At 31.4% G+C, this 19,726-nt stretch overlaps 1 protein-coding gene across 2 annotated transcripts in view; it reads right to left on the bottom strand.

Annotated features, from left to right (window-relative positions):
* The window catches only part of LOC145288008 (uncharacterized), a 167,041-nt gene that overhangs the window by 114,487 nt on the left and 32,828 nt on the right, over positions 1-19,726 (bottom strand). For both annotated transcript variants that reach the window (XM_080136009.1, XM_080136010.1), the window contains 2 exons: positions 13,616-13,692; positions 3,217-3,300 (listed from right to left, as the gene is read on the bottom strand). In XM_080136009.1, the coding sequence (XP_079992135.1) occupies positions 3,217-3,300; positions 13,616-13,692 (161 nt within the window). The remainder of the gene's footprint in view (positions 1-3,216; positions 3,301-13,615; positions 13,693-19,726) is intronic.

Raw genomic sequence — 19,726 nt, 5'->3', positions numbered from 1 at the left:
GTAGATAAAAGAAACAAAAAGGAAAATATATTTTTATTAAACTTTTACTAATCTTTAAGAGAAAGAAAATAGGAGAATGTTTTTCAATAAAATCTTTCACCGATTTTAAAACTAAATTTTTATAATACTATTTCGGCAATTTTATAAATATTTGGAATGAGATTCTGTTTTAGGATAAATGTTATTCATTTTTTTTTTCTAGTTATTTATTTTAAATTAGTTATACATATCTGATGTTACTTTCATTTTGGTTTTGAATTGGTTTGTTTTAACTATGCATTTTTTTTATTTTTGTTTGTTTTTTTCTCTTACAGAGTTCATACAGATTTTCAATGTCCATTTTCAAGGACTTTTCAAAGTTTTTCAAGGCCTTTTCCAAATATAATTAAATTTTTCAAAACAAAATTTGATATATATATAAAGTATGATATAATGAACCAAAAACTAAGAGTGTTTTAATTAACATTTTAAAATATTTTAATAGTATTTATTTCGATTTTTAATTTAATTTCGGGTACATCCATAAAGTATATGGTAGTTTAGTGGTAAAAAGCAAAACATTTGTATCAACAATACCAGAAATAGTAATACAATGCAATTTCAGAAGAATGTATTTATTTTGATTTTATTTTTAATATTAAAAGCATATTTCAATAGTATTTTAACCAATATTTAAAAAATATTTTAATAGTATTTTAATTAATATTTAAAAAAGTATTTTAATAGTATTTTAATTAATATTTAAAAAAGTATTTTAATTAATATTTAAAAACATATTTAGAGTATTTATTTCAATTTGATTTTTAATATTTTGACAAAAGATCTTACTGTACATAAAGAATACAATTTTCAAAACCTTTTCAAAACATTTCCCATATTTTAAATGCCTTTTCAAGGTAATAATAGAAATATGGCATTTTCAAAACAAAGCTAAAAATTCAAGATTTTTTTAAGCCTGTTTTATAGATTTCATGTGTTGATTTTTTTTACTATGCATTCTTTATCTTTTTTTATATAACTATTGTTTCGTTTTTTAAGTATGCATTTTTTTTGTTTTATATAACTTATTTTTTTTAATAGAATATTGAAAGTTAAATTTAATTATTATGGCATTATCAATAAATTATTAATTAAACCAATTTTTTTATAAAACTATAATTTTGTTAAGATAATATTGTCTTAATATTTATAAAATTATTAGATAAAAATTCTTTCTTTCAATCTTTTAGTACGTGAGGATTTATCAAGAATTTTAAAGTCAATTTAAATGATTTTCAATTTGACAGTTTAAAAGCTTCCAAATTTCTTCAAAAGGGTCACAAAAGTGATTCTTTTTTTCTTTATTTTTTTAAACTATTAACAAAAGATGAAAATGGTTAACTTGTTTAAGAAAATCAAAATGCATTGTAAAGGATTTAATTTCATGATTAACATTTTTTTAAATAGGATTTCAAACATTGTTATATTTTGCATCATTGCATTTTATATTTCAGTTAATATTCGCTTGCTAGTAAATAAGAAAAAAAACAATGTGCAAGTCACATAGAGGCAAGAAACAGACACACAAGACAGGTTCACAAAATTTTATTAATGATTGTCATTCTTTTTCTCTAAAATTTTAAGAAATTATTTTTAAATTAAATTTATATGGTTACATTGTTGTGTTAGTATTTTTTTTTTTTTTTAACAATTTTTTTTAAAGTTTTACATATATTGTTCAAAACCACAATTTTAATACATTTTAATTCACTTGTATCATTATGAAACACATCTGCTAGATGTAAAGGATCATAATGTCGGTTATACTTGGTTTAATGTTGTCTGCAAAGGTGGTAGAAGTCTTAAATGTTAGACATTTTCTAGAATCAAAATCATATGATGGATTTGGATCATAATTGGAATAAAAATTCTAAACATAAGGTTTAGTATCATTATATCGTTATTTTAATCTTTGTAAGAAAATATAAAAATGGTACAAAACTGTTCTGTTTAGAGAATTAATTTTACTCGTCTTCTTCTAGTGTGGGTGTATGTATATATATATATATATATATATATGACGGCTTCATTTTTGCAGATGATTGCCATCCTGCCCAACAAAATCCCTACCATCAACCCCTCCCTCAAGTTCATCTCCCATGGCACATGTAGCTCTTGAAACCAGCAGCCAACTTACATGGTCTGAAGCAAAGATGGCACATGAAGTCGAGTGTCTTCACCAAGTTAACTGGACCACTCTGTGGTATGGTGTCGCTGTGCACAACATATGCCTCCTCAGACCAGCAGTCAACGCACTTCCTGCCACACACCACACAGGTTGTCTCATCAGGTCATGAAGGTAAGGATACATAAGGGCGTCTTTCATGTGACTTCATGCGATTCATTATCCAGCTTTGGACAGTAGAAAGCACCTGCATGTTTCACACTTCCAGCCAACTTTATGAGCATCTAATTCCTTCACAGACCCTTTACACAGATTTCTCTTGAGCTCTGCCTGTTCCAAGAGTCTCTAATACTTTGCGACCCTCCAAGACAACTTTTCGCCACTCATTTCTATTCACAGTTATTTCCTCCCATTTATATCAAGCTCCTTAAGATTGTTTTTCATGCAATCCTTGAATCTTTTCTCTTAGCTTGTGCTGGGAGCACTTGCCAGTGACTAGTTTGTCATAGAACAGTTGCTTTGGTAATCTGCAGTTATCCATACGGACGTGTTCAGTCCAGTGCATCTGATTGCTGGTTATCATGCTTTCAATACTTATAATTACAATATTATATATATAAGTTTAGTGGTTATATTTAAATTTTGAAAAAACAACATATAGACACATATATTCGAATTAAGAATTTATTGTTTGACAAAAGGAATATATAGAAGGGGTTATGTTGATTTCTTTAATCCATGGATTTTCAATAATGGCTCATATCATCAGAGGAAATGAAATGCGGTTAGCAAAATTCTTAAATATTGAGCTTCTCCTTTCTGGCTAGGATCACCCTGAATGTATTACTTCAAGTAATATCTATCAGGATTTTTCATCTGATTTCTAATCAGTGTCTTACCTCGATTATATATATATATATATATATATATATATATATATATATATATATATACACACATTGTATTTGTCAAGGTTTGTAGTTATCTAAAATCAAAATAAGTTAAACTGGCATCATATTTTGACAGCACAATTATTAAAACTATAAACTTACAACATTGGCCGCCTGCAATGTATTATGTGTTGCTTGTAGTTGTTCCTTCCCTTCCACCAACCTTTGCACCTGTTCTTGCAGTTCCTAAAATAATAAGTAAAAATCACAAAGTAAAAATCACTACAAATCAGAATTATCTTCATATATTTGATCTAACATCTGTTTTTATATGCTCGCATATATCGAGTGATTTTTCAAAATTGACGTCTAAACCTACTTCTGGACAAATTTTTATTTATCTCTCTCTCAAGTTTATCTTTATCACCACAAAGTGGGAAAATGTGACTTTCCAGCTTGTTGCTAAGATCCAGGCTAATGGCTGCTCTCATGTCTCTTCTATATATAGCTATTGGGGGAAATCATCCCTGGTTACTTCCTGTTGTCAGGAACAGATGACTTTTATCTATACAATCACAATCACTTCCTTCCATGTTTTCTTTGACTTTCCCTTGCCAACTAACTTTGCTACCTCAACTCTTTCACCTCTAATAACCCAAGAACTCATCTCTGAACAAATCAACAAAGTGTATTCTTCTACAAACATTTTTCTATACTGTCCAAATTTAATCTTCCTCTGAGGTTATCAGATCAAAGACCGACTTCAAAATTCACATTACAGATTTATCGTATCATTTTCATATCATTTATCCCCATGCAACACATGTCCGTAACCCCTATTAGTCAAGTTTCACTTCAATAGTTCACGCTGCTCACACAGGGCTGATAGCTGACAGTGGTAACAATAAAGTAATATCAGAAAGTAAAGATTACTACAAAGCAGAAAAATATGTTTGCAATATTGATTGTGTAAACTCATATTAAAGATAATCACTTTTGTTATACTGTGAGATTATATTTCACTGACTTATTGAATTGAACTAAGCTGCTGGAGCAGAGTCACTTCGGATTTATATGTCCTGATCGTCAACAAAACTGAGTGCTTATGGTTTGATGTTTTTAGTGTTTTTCTTTCTGAAATCCAAACTAGATGAAAATCTGGTGGTTGTCCAGAATTCCTTGTATGTTAAAAAACATAAATACAGAAAAATCTTTATGATGTACATATCCGTGATGGAACACAAAAGATCATATTTCAAAAATCACATAAATTGACCAAGTAGTTTTATTTTTATAAATAAAATCATTTTTAAACGATTTTAAGTGATTAATGGAAACTGGTAGGCATTATAAGGCTGATCTTGCAAGTTTTAATTATTGTGAAGTTATCTGCCCTGATCTTTTCAAGATGGCGACACAAGACCATCCTTTTTTTGCTTACTTATAAGATTTGAATTTTTTTTTAAATAAAACTACATGATGAATTTCTTTGATTTTTTTTAATGACATTTTCATTCCATCATGGGTATATACATCAGATTTTCTTCTTTTTTTTAATATAGAGGGAATTTTAGACAAGAACCAAAAATTTTAATTAAAAAGACAACAATAATGAATAATAATTAAACAGTTACTTAATTATTAAATTTGAAGATATACCAAGCTTTGACCTGCACAATATCATTGTATGGTTGCAAAACTGGGCCCTTGTACAAAGAAAATCTTTACATACTTTGATATGTACTGCCAACAACGCATCATACACATCCGCCTCTCTGACCAAATCTTAAACTGCACCATCCATGCATGATGCATCACTGTCATCACAGACAATATTCTGACAGGGAAACTTTGCTGATTTGAACATATTCTACGATGCCCTGAAGAAAAATTACTCCGCAAGTTGGGAGATCTCAATCACACCTGCTGGCTGAAAGAAGCACGGAAGGCAGTGAGCTAAAAATTTAGATTAATACGATTAATACAGACATGAAGTTGGTAGCTACCCTTATGTTTTTGGTATTCATTGCTGAAATTGGGAATGGCTGATGTATGCAGAGAACTCAACTGCTGATCTGCATAGGTGGACTACCATCATGCAGAAGCTAGCTCAACTCAATCTGAGAAAATGTTGTTAAACTTTTATCAATAAAAAATATGAAATTATTAAGTTAAGAAAAAAATTATCGGTTACTTGAAAAGCATAAGCAATTTTTTCTTTTAATTTCCTATTTGCAAAAAGTATGCTTTTTTTTTTAATTAAATTGAGCACTCTAGTCATTTCTTCTATATACAAATCATATTGTTTTTAAATCTCCGAAACAGTGTTTAATGGTAAACAACTGATGATTCTGTTTAAGAATATTCGTACTATTGTTTGTTCATGTAAGTAAAACGATTCAGCGATGCAAGAAATTGATTGACTTATTGCTAAAATAATTTTCCAACAAAGAACATTTTTTTTTATAGTTTTAAAGAAACTTCCAAGAATATATATATATATATATATATATAAGTTAGGTATGTGTATATGTTTACAGATTTTTATGTACAGGATTCACTCCTAAACTAATTAACAGATCATTATGAATTCTGAAACAACTGCTAAATGTAAAGGGTTATGATGTGGGTTGTACTTAGTTTAATTTTGTATCATGCAAAGGCGATAGAAGCCTTAAGCTTAAACCTTAAATGCTAGACACTTTATAGAATCAAAATCATGTAATGAATTCTGATCAGAATTGAAATAAAGATTCTAGACATAAGGTTTAGTTGCATTATATCTTTATTTTAATCTTTGTAATAGGACAGAAAAAAGTACAAAACTGTTCTGTCTGTTAAATTAATTTTACCGCCCTGAGATGGGAATTCTTCCAGTGTGTGTGTGTGTGTATATATATATATATATATATATATATATATATATACACACACACATTGATAAAAAGACTTTATTTCAATAAAAATTTGTATCATCTCAGAATCTATCATACACAAATTAGCAGTTGACATTGAATTCTTAAAGCCTATGTCAATGATGTTTCTATAAATACCTTTTAAAAATATACTCATAAAAACGGGTGTGTCACCCTTTACAAAACAGAATAGAATAGCAATTAGAAGCCATAATAATAACTTTAATTGCCATATATTGTCATAATTTACTACCTCGCTCTATTCACATACTGAGCGCAGTTGAATTAAATGTTGAAAATTGATATATAAAATATCATTTCATAACATTTTATGTGTACGCATGACATATATATATATATATATATATATATATACACACACACACACACATATACACACAGAGGGAGGGAGAGAAATGTATATGTGTGTATATATATATATATATATATATATATATATATGTGTGTGTGTATTAACAAAACACACACACACACACATATATATATATATATATATATATATATGTGTGTGTGTGTGTATTAACAAAACACACACACACACATATATATATTAGTTAAAAAAAGATCCTGATAAAGATCTAATGTAAAAGAATAATCTCAGCAAGTCATACAATATTTGATAGATTGCTAAAGAAAACAATTATTTAATAAGATTTTGATTGTTTCAGAGTGGCATGCAAACATTCAGCGAGAGTAAAAACAACAAAAATAGTAATTCACTGAAGCCAGACTCATTAGATTTGTTTACTTTCAAAACCATAACCCAACCCTGTTAATAAGATAATCATTTCGTTAAAGTATCTGTAAAATTGTTTCAATCTGTTCAATGTAAATAGAAAATAATTACTTTCGGACTGTTTTTCCTATTTACTTGCCTCCCCACGAAGGCAGAGTTAGATGCAAGATCGGTTTTGATACTTATGCAGAATAAGGACCATGCTAATTTTTTTAAATAGGATTTTCAAGTTAAATTTTCACGGTTTCTAAATAATAATGTTATTATTTCAGCACAGTTTGCATGCTGCAAAAATATCTTAGTTTTTAATGTAGGGAAAATCCAGCTCCCCCAAGAAAGAGTACTCTGGATTGGAGAGAAATTATCTTGATTATTGTTACAAAATGATCAAAGTGGTTTCATGTTGCTCAAAAGTCAAATGATAAAGTATATTTATATTAATATATATTTATTTTAGCCTATCTGTCTGTTTCACTTATTCTTGGAAACTACTGAGCCGATCTAGATGAAATTTTGTATGGACTTTTGTTATGATAAAGTGCAGCAAACTAAGTATTATTGCATCCATTTTATATACAGTTAGGGATTAATACGCTTAGTATTTAATACAATAGTGAGCACAAATTTAACCATATTCAACCATCAATTTGGCATAATGTATTTATTTTAAGTCAACAGACAATAACTTTTGCCCGTTCTTAACAGGTTAAAAAGTCTAGTATTAATATATTTCTGATAATTATTGTGAGTCTCAATGTTGAGAAGTCATAAGCAATAACAAGCGACACGCCAAGAAATCTGAGCATAAAGATTTTCACCAGAGACTCAGTTGGGTGTGAAAAAAATGTTTGTTTAAAATACTCAAGGTTATCTAAATCTAATTCAAAAGAAAGCAAAGAAACGAATGCAGCTGTGTTTATTTATGCCAAATAAACCGGCCAGATATCACCGCACCAAACAATCACAGCTAAAAAACATTATCATATTCTGTTTACATTCATATGTTAAAAGGTTTTTACTTTTTACAAATTGACTTCCTAACTAACCTATCTATGACCAATCTTTATTAATCCTTCTTTCTTTCAAATCAAGAAAATAGTAGACAAAAAAAATTATGTATATAAACTATATTTTTTATTGTGCGTCTGAAGAGGTTTTAACACTTCTTGTCTCTTCAGATGGAGATCTCTTAGATGGAGATTTAGTGTTTGTCTGCCCGCCTGTCTTTAGCAAAAACATTTACTTCTATATATGAAACCAAAACTATACTATTACTATATCATTTCAGATGAATGCACTATCTTTCAATGTTCAATTTGTGGAGTGTGTGGGGGGCATCATATTCTGTTATCATTGTTAATTTATGCAAGTAATCTACTTTGGAGATTCTCCTAGCTGGTGAGGCAGCTTTCAGACAGAAGTTGTGCACCCGCCATTATTGTTTTATCTTGCAGTTTGAAGAAGAGCACCAATAAAATATTCCCTCTATATCCAAAGTGCATTATTTATATGCTTTTATTCTTTCTTTCTATATTGACAGTCATTATATGTACACCCAGGGATTATCTTTTTTTATGAGAGGGGGAGGGGGGTGTATCTGTTCTGTGATTATATCATTCTCCTAGGAATAGCCTAATATAAACTAGTAAAAATATGCAATCATGTATGTAAATCAAATATGAGGCAATGATAGTTTGTTTTTATTCTTAACTTTAAAGAAGCCCTTTAGGATTTGAAAAAGTTTGCACAAGAAAAAAACTGGATTAAAATCATATTTAATATTAAAGCTGAAAAACGATCAAATAAAGTTGGAGTGCAGACAGGAACGAGAGTATTAATGTCTTTAAAAAGGAGCCTATCGTGTTCCATGTGAGTTTGCATATGGTTTTTACCAATATTAAGGGTAGTAACATGGCACATGCTGATAGTGAAGATGCCACACATGATGGCAACTTTTTATATCATGAGACAATGGCATAATTTTAATTGAGTGACCTCTTCAGGTACAAACCTGGGCAGGTGATAAGAAGAACTAGGATTTCCCAGTTACCAGGATCCCCCTCTCAACGTTGCAGACAGAGTCTGACAGAAAAGGCAACCCAATACAGTCAGTGCCAGCGTGGCTGCAAGAGTTGCCAGAAAGGTGTTGCAGAGCTTCACCATTCGCCTATCAGTACTCCAAACTACATTTTTGTCGGGGAGATGCCACACAAATAATCGCATAATGTGCAATTTGGTAATGTTAATTAAAAAGAAGAAAAAACAAATTGTTCATTCTTTGAGGATGAAATCTCTTCATTAATGGCATTGCATTCTGAGAATGATTGTACCTATTTACTATGCCTCCCCACGGGACAGAGTTAGACACCAGGGTCGTTTTTTTAACGTGGAGAAAAGGTACAAAAATAAAAATTGTCTCAGTCGTGAAGGATTTCTCCTCCACCAAAAGAAGAAAAAAGAAAGACAAAGAATCTTTTTCAATTATGGCTACAAAAATATCTGCCATTATCAATAAAGGAGCACAATTATAATTTTAATCTGAGAAAGAAAGCATTTAAGCATGGGAAAGAAACCCATAAAATATAAAACAAAAATAGAAAACCAGAGCCGCGGTAGCTGAGTATTATGATTAGTAGTGGTATTAGTAATAATAGTAGTAAATTGCATTTTCATGCAAAGATTAAATGTAGGCATCAAACAAAAGCGCTATTTCAGACTTAACCATAACAGACTGGTAAAGTCTTTATAGAAACGCTTGTATCATCTTTACAAAATTTGGGTGACAATAAGCCTTCCCAAAGATCTAGTAGTACTCTTTGCACTCATCCAGTGGAGGTCTGGTTGGTGCGCCCCCTCCTTGATCCTTTCATCCTCCCTGACCCTTTACAACTATTTGGCATGGTATCAGTTGAAGTTAATGCTGTATCTTTTGGGGGGGGGGGGGGGAGGAAGAGTGGGGTCACACAGTTCGCAGTTTGATTTTTTGCAGTTTCAGTTCCCTGAGGTTCATATAGTGGTTCTCTTCTAGCTTTTATTATTATTATCTTTATATTAATACGATAGCGTGTGTTATTTTCTGTGTCACGCTTATATCCAGGTCATTTAATTGTTATGTACTTCCATTTCATGTCATAAATAATTTTACCAAGAATTTTTCATAAGTTTTCGTTTCGGTTTTGATTATGGCTTATGGCACTTAAGTCATCTATTTTTTTTATGATTTTATTAAGAATTCTTCATAAGTTTTGGTTTCGATTTTGATTATGACTGAAGGAACTCAATTTATATATATTTCCGTAAGTTTTTATCTCGGTTTCAATTTAAGCTGATGCACCCAAGTCATATGGATATATTTTTTATTGTTTTTGAAATTGCAACTTCATAATATATAAAAAATCGATAGAACATAAACCCTATAATAATATATACAAAATCTGCAAGAATTAAACTATCATATTTAAGTGTACTTTACAACCGGGCTTTGTTGGGCATTCGTGCTAGCTTAGATAAATACTTTTGCAGTTTTAACAAAAAAGCTACAATAATATAAGAGTGTCTCCAATTACACTGAACATCTACAGAATGCCAACATTAATATATTACATATGAATGAGTTCCCTGTGGAATTTCCATAGGTCCCGCTAGTTATTAAGTCTTCAATTTTTGCCTGATAAAGGGTCTCCAGTTCACAAACATTTTCCAACATAAAAACATTGGACGTTGTTCAATTTTTATACACTAGTTTGATTTATAACTTTTCAAGTTATGCTTTCTCATCATATTCTGTTTTAATGTCCAATTTATATGCTGACATGCATTGGACAGCTTTTAAAAATTTACTTCTAAATTAACTTATCTCTGACCAAGTCTTTATTTATCCCTCTTTTCTAAGAAAGGATTTATTTACTTGTACAATTAAAAATGTTAGGTATTTGTGAAAATTAAGTAAAATTATAAAAAAAACAAAAAAAAACTGTCTATGAAATTATAATGTTTTAGTGTAATAACAATAAAGCAATGTATTTTTAATATCAGGTTCAGAAATAACTATAAATAAATCTTTGATCTGCACTATTAGAATTTTTCTCTCAGGAATATAAAACATTCAAAAGAAGTTATCTATTCAATAAAATATGCTAAATATTGATTTTTAAAGTAAACAAAATTATGTTAAAGGAAATAAACCTAAATTGAAACAGTTAAATTGTCTTCAAAATGACAAAAAGTATTTTTAATGTTCCTATTGACCATTAAGCATTGTATATGAAAGTCTATTACATAACATTTTCAATAAAAAAAATAAATAGCATCATTATGAACATAATCTCGTGTGTTCATTATATGGGCTATAATCGTTCCATTTGTGGTGTCTGCACAAAGTTGTTGTCTGATCCAGCTCTACAAGAAAGGAATTTTTTTATGCAAATCACTACAGACAAGGCATGAAGCCACTTAATGGAAAGAGCTAAAAAAAAAAAAAAAACTACTTTAGGATCAAAACTTGCTAGCGGTAAGTGTTAGATGGAATAGATTCTGACCTAGAAAACAGCAGTTCTTTCCTCTTTGTCAGAAACAGCGCTCCTGAAACGTGAGGATTAAAGGACAAAATAAGGGAAGCAAGAGTCATGCAACAAGTGAAATTTTTTTTGGAGATCTTCAGTTCAAAACAGATACGTACAATATAACCTTTTTTCGATATTTTCATTTTTTGACGTCTTGATTAAACTGTACAAGTACCGTCTATTCTTTTATTACAAGCAGGACTGTTGCGTTGTTGAATGCATATATATAATTTTCTAGCTTGTACTTTTTAAATGCTTGGTATTATCATATAAACACCTGCCAATTCTTTTGTCGTTATTCTCAAAATCAACAGAGATGAATTTAGCAACATATAAGTTTTATTTACAATTAAACGTTTTGCCCATCAACAAAGAGAGAGAGATAAACATTAGTTATGTGGGGTTAGTTGGCATGTGGCAAACCGACAGAGAGATATCAAAGATGTCAAACACGCTTGCCACTCTCTTCTCTCTTCTGTTGTTTATGTTATCTCTTATATAGACATCAATCGACATTCCTAGGAATTTAAATATTACAATATTATATTCTTCTTTTCTATTTTGCATTGTGCAATTCATAACTCCTGACCTGGAATACAAAAAGTTCTGTTTTTATGATAATTACAATTCCAGTCATTTTTATGAGACACAAGAATGTACATCAAAACCCATTTGGAATGTGTGTGTGTGCACACCTCTGCTTTCAAATGTGCATTGCCACATCTCCATATCCAACAGTACTTGCTTTCCCAAGGTTGAATTATGGACTTGCAGAAGGAGTTTTGCTGGACCAGATCAAAACATCTAAGTCCCATTATACAGTCCTCAGGAAAACCAACTGTCTCTCTCAAATGTTCAACCCCAACTCCCACTCTTACTCCTCGTCTGAAAGGCTGGCTATGATCACCTCTTCTTTCCATCTCCTGGAGTCTTTTCAGCCCCGACTGATTCTAGCCTTTTGCTAGTGATCACTATTCAGTCATTGAGAGGTTAACCATTTCAGATATCCACCAGAGATGATATCTAGATGGTCTCAATTCATGGGGAATTATCAGTAGATACCCCTGGGAATTGCTTTTCTCTAAAAGGCCGATCTCAGCATGACTTCTCCATTTAGTGAGCTACTTGTTTGTTCAAAGAAAATATCTCTTGGATGGTCAGACCAGAGATATTTTCAGTTCTCTGTGCTCCTCTGTTACGTTAGCCAAGCATCTATCACTTCAATGTCTGCCATTCATATGCACCAACAAAACATGCTGCAGAGTGCATGTTTACATCATCATCATCATATTCAGTTTAACATCCGTTTTAAATGTTGGAATGTTTTAGATGGCTTTAAAAGATTAATTTCCAAACTAACCCATCTTAGGCCAAATCTTCATCCCTTTTTCTTAAATTCATCTTCATCACTTCCTCCTATGTTTTCCTTGGCCTTCCCCTGCCAACTGACCTTGCTATCTCAACTGTTCTACATTTATTGACCCAAAAACTCTTATCCATTTTTTTAATATAACCATACAAAGTTTCTTCTTCTGCACAAATCTCCCTATACTGTCCAGATTTAACCTTCCTTTGAGCTCATCAGACCAAAGCCTATCTTTATGACTGACATTCTGGTGCTACAAGATCAGGCTGTCTGAAGATATTGGCTTCCTGACTCAAATGCACCGTATATTAAAACCTCTTTGTCTTTTAACTCTTTGCAAAATTTAATCATGCTCTCTAAAAACAAAAACAACAGTCTTCTCCCCTTCTCCCTCTCTTTTTCTTCCTCCTCTACTGGCTTCCTAACTTAAAATGCACCAAACAATATCATAACCCTTTCCTTTTCCAAAGTTCAATCATGCACTGCAGAACCAAGACGAAAACAACAGAGTCCACTACAAGACAAGCAAACCAAGCACTACGAATTGATGAAGATATAAAGGACTTGAAATAAAAAACATTCTACAAAATTACTGGATTCAGCATGAATAATTTAAAAGTAATTGACGTGCTGTGAAACAAAATAACTAAATTAAGACTGACATTACATCATTTTTCATACTTCTCTCCACAAAATGCATGTCTCCAGCACTCACTGGCCAGGTTTTATTTTTATACATCTTAACATTGTTCCAACATGCCTTGATTAATAGAAATGTTCTGTTTGCAATGGCAGAAGTTGCTAAACTTACTCTAATAATAGTTGTAAGCGTTCCAATCAAATTAGATTACCAGATTGTTTGATTCAAAAATAATTGCTCTAGTACATCCAAAATAGTTTTCTCTAAAAGAAATGTATATTGAAAAAGAAAAAAAAGAAAAAAAGAAAAAAAAAGATATACCTTAATTTCTCCATTATCTTTGAGAGAATTACTTTCAGCCTGTGAATTGTTCAATTGGACGATTTCTCTTTTAAAACCTACAAAAAGAAAAAAAAAAATTATAAAACGTTTCAGATTACCTTACTATTTACAATGCAAAGGCATAGCAATACATGCTGAAGTAATCATTTTTTTTATTCAATATTTAGCAATATAATCGCCTTATTTGTTAATGCTCTTAATTCAAATCGATTAGATTTAACATTATACAATAAAAAAAACAATTCAACTAATAAATAGTTATTGATACACTACACTATTGTTTATAAACCAAAATATTTTTAAACCTATAACAATAAACAATCTAAGAAAAAAATGTTTTTAAATGCAACACTTCTTTAAAAGTGATAACACATTTTTATTTAACAGAGCTGAGAGGGAAAAATAACAAAGTATCAAGGACTTATGTATGATATGAAACGAAATTGGAAACTAAAAGACGTTTCAATTATACCAGTCATTATATGAGCAACTGGGCTTATGAAAAAGAACTTTAAAAAGTACATAGCAAGCATACCCGGTGAACCAAGTGCAAGTGAAATACAAACGATTGCACTGAAAGGGACGGCTAGAATCCTGAAAAGATCTCTTGGTTGGACTCATTAAAATAGGGGTAAATGTCAGACATCTGGTTGGATGTCCCACCCTCTAGAAGAAAAAGTTTAAGAAAAATGAAAAAAAAAGTAAAAACTACCAGGTGTTTTCTAGGTGTTAAGAATAACATCACAGTAGTGTGTGTGTGTGTGTGTGTGTGTGTAAATATATATATATATATATATATATATATATATATATATATATATATTAGAGCAGAGAGACCTGGCATTACCTAGGATTAAATGAGGATCAACAAATATTTTACCCTTCCCTACTTTTATTGTCATTGAAATCAGTGAAATCACCCATTTTTCAATCAAATCAATTGTCTGCTCTAGTAGTGGACCCGTCGCAGTGTATCATGAAGAAGCTTCGTATCCCTCTCCGCACTGAATTAATCCACAATACATTGTAGTCTATATTGCACAGTAGAGAATCCACAGTTGATTTTATAAAATTATGTTTACATAATGGCTTGAATCAAAGTTTAAAATATAAATCAAGTATCATGGTTCAATTGTGCTCTAAACAGAAATATTTATTTTGAACATGCCCTTCTCTTATCAAAGAACCTACTATTGATTTTATACACTAGGTCTTTCTGCTTGTGCAGTGATAAAATTTCTTGAATGCGATTGTGGTGTTAGGTTGTATAAGGTGTTAACATCGGATTTTATCGCTGTTTTTTATACTTATTGAACGCATTCTGATACAAAACCTATCTAAGAACACTCCCTGATACATTAAGTGCATTTGTGCGACAAAAATTGTTTAAATTGGCTAAGCCATTTAAGAGTTCACTGGGAATGAATTCACACACAAACACATAAAATGACTTTATTGGTGTTGGGCTAAACTGAATGGACAAATGTTTCTTCATCAAAACAACGAGGACCATCTAATTATCTTGAAGGGATGATGGCTGACACGCATTGAATTGTGAGGCAGGGGTTGAGCAATCCCTAACCATTCATTGAGTTCAATGGCAAGGAGAAATTCAGGATGACTGGAAACAATGCCGAAATAAGCGGAGAGTACATACAGCACTTGGTATTCTCAAATGGTCACCCATTTTAGTACTGAGCAGGCTCAACAATGCTTAACTTTGATGATCTAATGGGAACCAGTGTGTTAACATGATTATGTCATATACTTATGCAAGTACTTACAAGCGGGAGTTCAACATCAATAAGTGAAAACCGTGCCATGAAACCAACTGGATTTGAACTTGGCGCAGCAAGGTCATCAGTCAATGTCATTATCCATTTCATTAACCACTTCCAAAGACCATGTATACTAATTATTTATATATTTAACCATTAAGAAATAATGAGAAGTGGAAGAATTAAATATTTTCTTACTAGTGTACATCCTTTGACAAAAATTACAAAAAATTGCTTTGTCAATGTTCAAACTAATATTCATATAATATCATATAATTACTTTCATTATTTGGGGGTGAGGTCTAGACATTAAAAGGATGAGATCAAAATTTTAAGATTAAAGACACTAATGGAAGTTAACAAATAAGAAAAATAAAGAAAAAAAACATCTTAAACTGTAAAGTCTTAAAATAGAAAAGAAAAATATATAAATCAAAATAGAAAACTGAAAGAGAAAAAAAGAAAATATCTCATTAAGAAAATAGATTTGCATTCTCTCTTCCTAGTTCATTAGGCAGACAGGATGGATATATATATATATATATATATATTTACAAATAAATATACATTGCTCTTTATTATAAAAATGAAGGATTTTTGCTCTATGATTAAATGATTTATAAATAAATATAAGGTTGAAAACAAATTGATTAATAGTTTTATAACCATTGCTATCATGAAATCATTAATTGACTATGAAGACTAAAAACGTAACAATAATTTGACTCACAAGAATAGAATCAACTCTAAATTAATTTCACTTATATCACTACTTAAATTTGTAACTGTAATAGCATTCACCCCGGGAGCCAGCTCCAAATGAGCTCACTGAGTTTTGTGTCAAGGTGATTCACTCATACCGATATGGCAGTTTTTTTTTTTGTTTTGTTTTTTTTTACACAGTGATCTCCAGTGAGTTGAGTCCTCTGATGCTTCAGCCATTTCCGGTTGCAATAACACATAAGAAAACCACTGGGGCCAGTCACAAGCTCCATGACTGTCTTCATTGTTTTGATATCTTCAGTTTGCCGTAACAATGCTAATAGTTATACAAATTCAAATAGAAACATGGACAATGTACCCTAGTTTACTGAAATATGTATACATTTAAATATGTAAAATGAATGACATAAATATAGGCTAGTTGCTGAACTTCTGTGAAAGAGACAACTGCATTGCTTTGATGGACATATTTGAGACTTTTAACAGAAGTGTATCCTTCCATTTTTTTTCTCTATAGAAATCACTCTAGATAAGGTATAAAAAGTTATTACGAATGACAAATGATTATCGCAAAGCCAGGAAATACCTATTGGCATTATTCTTGAAAAGACCAAGTCTATAAGTAACAGGGAAACAATCAGCAAGATGAGAGCTGTACAACTTGCAGTTCTTTGAAAGAAGCTACTGGAATAAAAAGCTGTATTACAAGGAAGTATTATAACAGTGAATTGATGGAGACCACTAGACCAACAAGTTAAACGAACTAAAACAGCAACAAATATCAAAAACGTGGAAGCCAGCCACTAGTTCAATGTCTGTCTATACTGTTCCAATCCAAGTCTTTAGTTGATAAACTCTGTGCCAGTGAATTCCTCCTAAGAGTATTGAAGAACATAGCCAAACTAACAGTTTAGGATTTGGTCAAAGATGGCTATGTATAAAATGTGTCATAAGCAATACATTTTGAAGACTGAGTGTGTAAAGTTCTTTGCACAGGGGCCAGGTTTTAGAGCCGTACAGTAGTAGTGTGAATAGTGTTTGATATATCCTTAATTTTGTCGAGAATTTTATCTTTTGTCAAGACCACAATCTAACCTGGAGGTGACAGAAGACTGTACGAGTGCAATATGGATTGCAATCTCATCCTTACCTTACCCTATAGATGTAAGAACTGAACTGAGATACTTTAACTGTTTGATTTCTTAAAAAGTGTTGCCATTAAGAATAGTAAGGACGTTCAGAAAGGGAGTAATTGGTCAATAGATCCTTTGTTTTAATGACATTGATCATCACATCTATTATAGATAAATCTAGATTTAGCTTATCATAGAAATGTTAATGCAAAAATTTCTACTTTTCCTCAAATAACTCAGTTAAAAAGAGATTAAGAAATTCTCATGATGATGTGATATTTTAGATGCCCCACCTCCAGCTCAAAGTGTTAGGAAGTAAAAAAAAAAAAAAAATAGAATAAAAAAGACAAAAAATAAGTTTATCAGCAGAACAATGGTTTTTGGAAGTTGTTCACCAAGATACACAAAAGGCAACAGAAATAGTATTGTTAATCAAGGTGTGGCAGTAACGGGGGGACAAAAGGAAGGGACAACAGAGGTCAATATATTGAGAGTTAGTTTACAGGGAGTTTTAGGAGTGGCAATGAATGAGTTTTGGGATAGTTTACAACAGTTAGGGACAATTTATGGACAGTTGAACAGTTTGTGAGATAAGCTGATAGCAACTGATGAGCACCACCTCAGCAAAAGATGTAGATGTGGACTTTAGTCCTTAGAGGATTGTTTCCCATGATGGTGTCATGCACGCACCCAAGGCCCAATTGACATCCACAGTACGTGTTTTCTATGTTGTCTTTCTGAGTTGTTTTATTTTTTTGTACTTGTGAATCCATATGTGCTCCCTTGGTAACTGCCAATGTGAGAGAACATGACACGGCAGAAGATAAAATGAAAAAAGAAGAAGATCACCAAAATAATGTTCGAGTTGCTTGTCAAACGGGGCAGTACATAGTAGCACAATGATAGTGGTGTTCATTTTTTTTTTTCTTTTAGAAACTGATCCAAACGAAATCAAAGTCATTATGTCTTGTTGCTGACCAAAATGTAAATGAGAAATAATTTCAGAGATTAGAGCTTATTCTATTCATTACTTTTTTTTTTTTTTTTTTTTACTAGGGTGAAGGAAGGAGCCACTGCTTATCAAGGTCTAAAGGCCACTCAAGGATAAAGATTGATGAGTGTAAGGTGGCTGGGGAGACAACACGGTGATGATTGATAATGCTAGAACTTGGGTAGTATTCTTTTTATTTGTGATGGTTGGCTCAACAGGAACTTGTTTACATTAGACTTGAAAGCAGTCATGTTACAATCAGCTGGGAAGCAACCCATGATATTGTGCTCCACAAGTAGTTTTAGAAAAAAAAAATTTTGCTCATAATATTTAAATGTAGTTTTAGGCACAGATAGATAATAAAGAAATTGTTGTCAGTTGTTGAAGTTACACAAATGGCTGCTGCAAATGATGTCCTAGGGAGGTGGGGGCATAGATAGCAGCTCAGTTGAGCACTTACCATGAAAATATTAATAGAGCAGAGAGACTCGCTATGTCTCTCCTGTGAGAAAGAGGAAGTAGGGTGAAGACAAGGACTTTGGCCACTAGATTTCTAAGCCGGTCAAGGCAGGAAAGGGAACTCTTAGCAACTCTTCCTCAGATGTTATGACAGTACTCCATCTTAGGAAGTATTTGGCTCTTATGTAGGTAGAGGATTACATTGGGAGTAAGTTGATTTTTTGAGTGATAGAATGATCCAACCATTTTACTTAAAAAGGTAAGTCTTCATATCGCAGAATAAGTAGGGAGATGCATACATTTTCTTTGAAAATTAATTTGGTTTATTTTTATTTTGTAAATGATTTATATGAAGACCTTTTGCCGAGTGTTTGAAGATGGCATTAAAATATATGTGGGTGGTGTGGGGGAGACATTTTAAACAAAAGTAGATTAAATTTTGAATTATTTATCACTCGTTCTCTCTCTATCTACTAATTGCTATTTAATTTAAAAAGAAAAAGAAATTCAACAGATTATTATCAACAAAATAAATACTTTCATGAATGGGAGATCAGTTATCTATGCTACATAAATTTCTCATAGATCAATCGCCTACATTACAACAGATGTCACCATTGCTAACATTGTCTCAACAGAACATTTTTATTTTGGTTGCATGCAGATAAAAATACTGTGAATTCTCAATGACGTCAGAATTAAGGATAGGATTTGAATTGTTCGTATCACAACAAAAGACATTTTATTTTGTTTTTAATAATTAAGTGTTCTTATTTAATTGCCTCCACAACAAGGGCAAAGTTAGTTACAAGGTCAGTTTTTAATATGGACAAAATCCAGATCCCTTAAAATGAACACACTGAATTGGGACTATTTTTAGTAAAAATTCCTTCAGTTTAGGAGAATTTTTCCTTCACTGACTGAGAATGGAAAAAATGAACAGATATTACACATTGATCATAGGCAAAAGGCTAAGGAATTTAAATAAATGAACAGAACTATGAAT

This window comes from Euprymna scolopes, chromosome 11 (assembly GCF_053919585.1).
Source record: "Euprymna scolopes isolate OS-2025 chromosome 11, ASM5391958v1, whole genome shotgun sequence".
Classification (NCBI taxonomy): domain Eukaryota; kingdom Metazoa; phylum Mollusca; class Cephalopoda; order Sepiida; family Sepiolidae; genus Euprymna; species Euprymna scolopes.
Note: the sequence above shows the minus strand (reverse complement) of the source record. Positions and strands in the feature narration are given on the sequence as shown.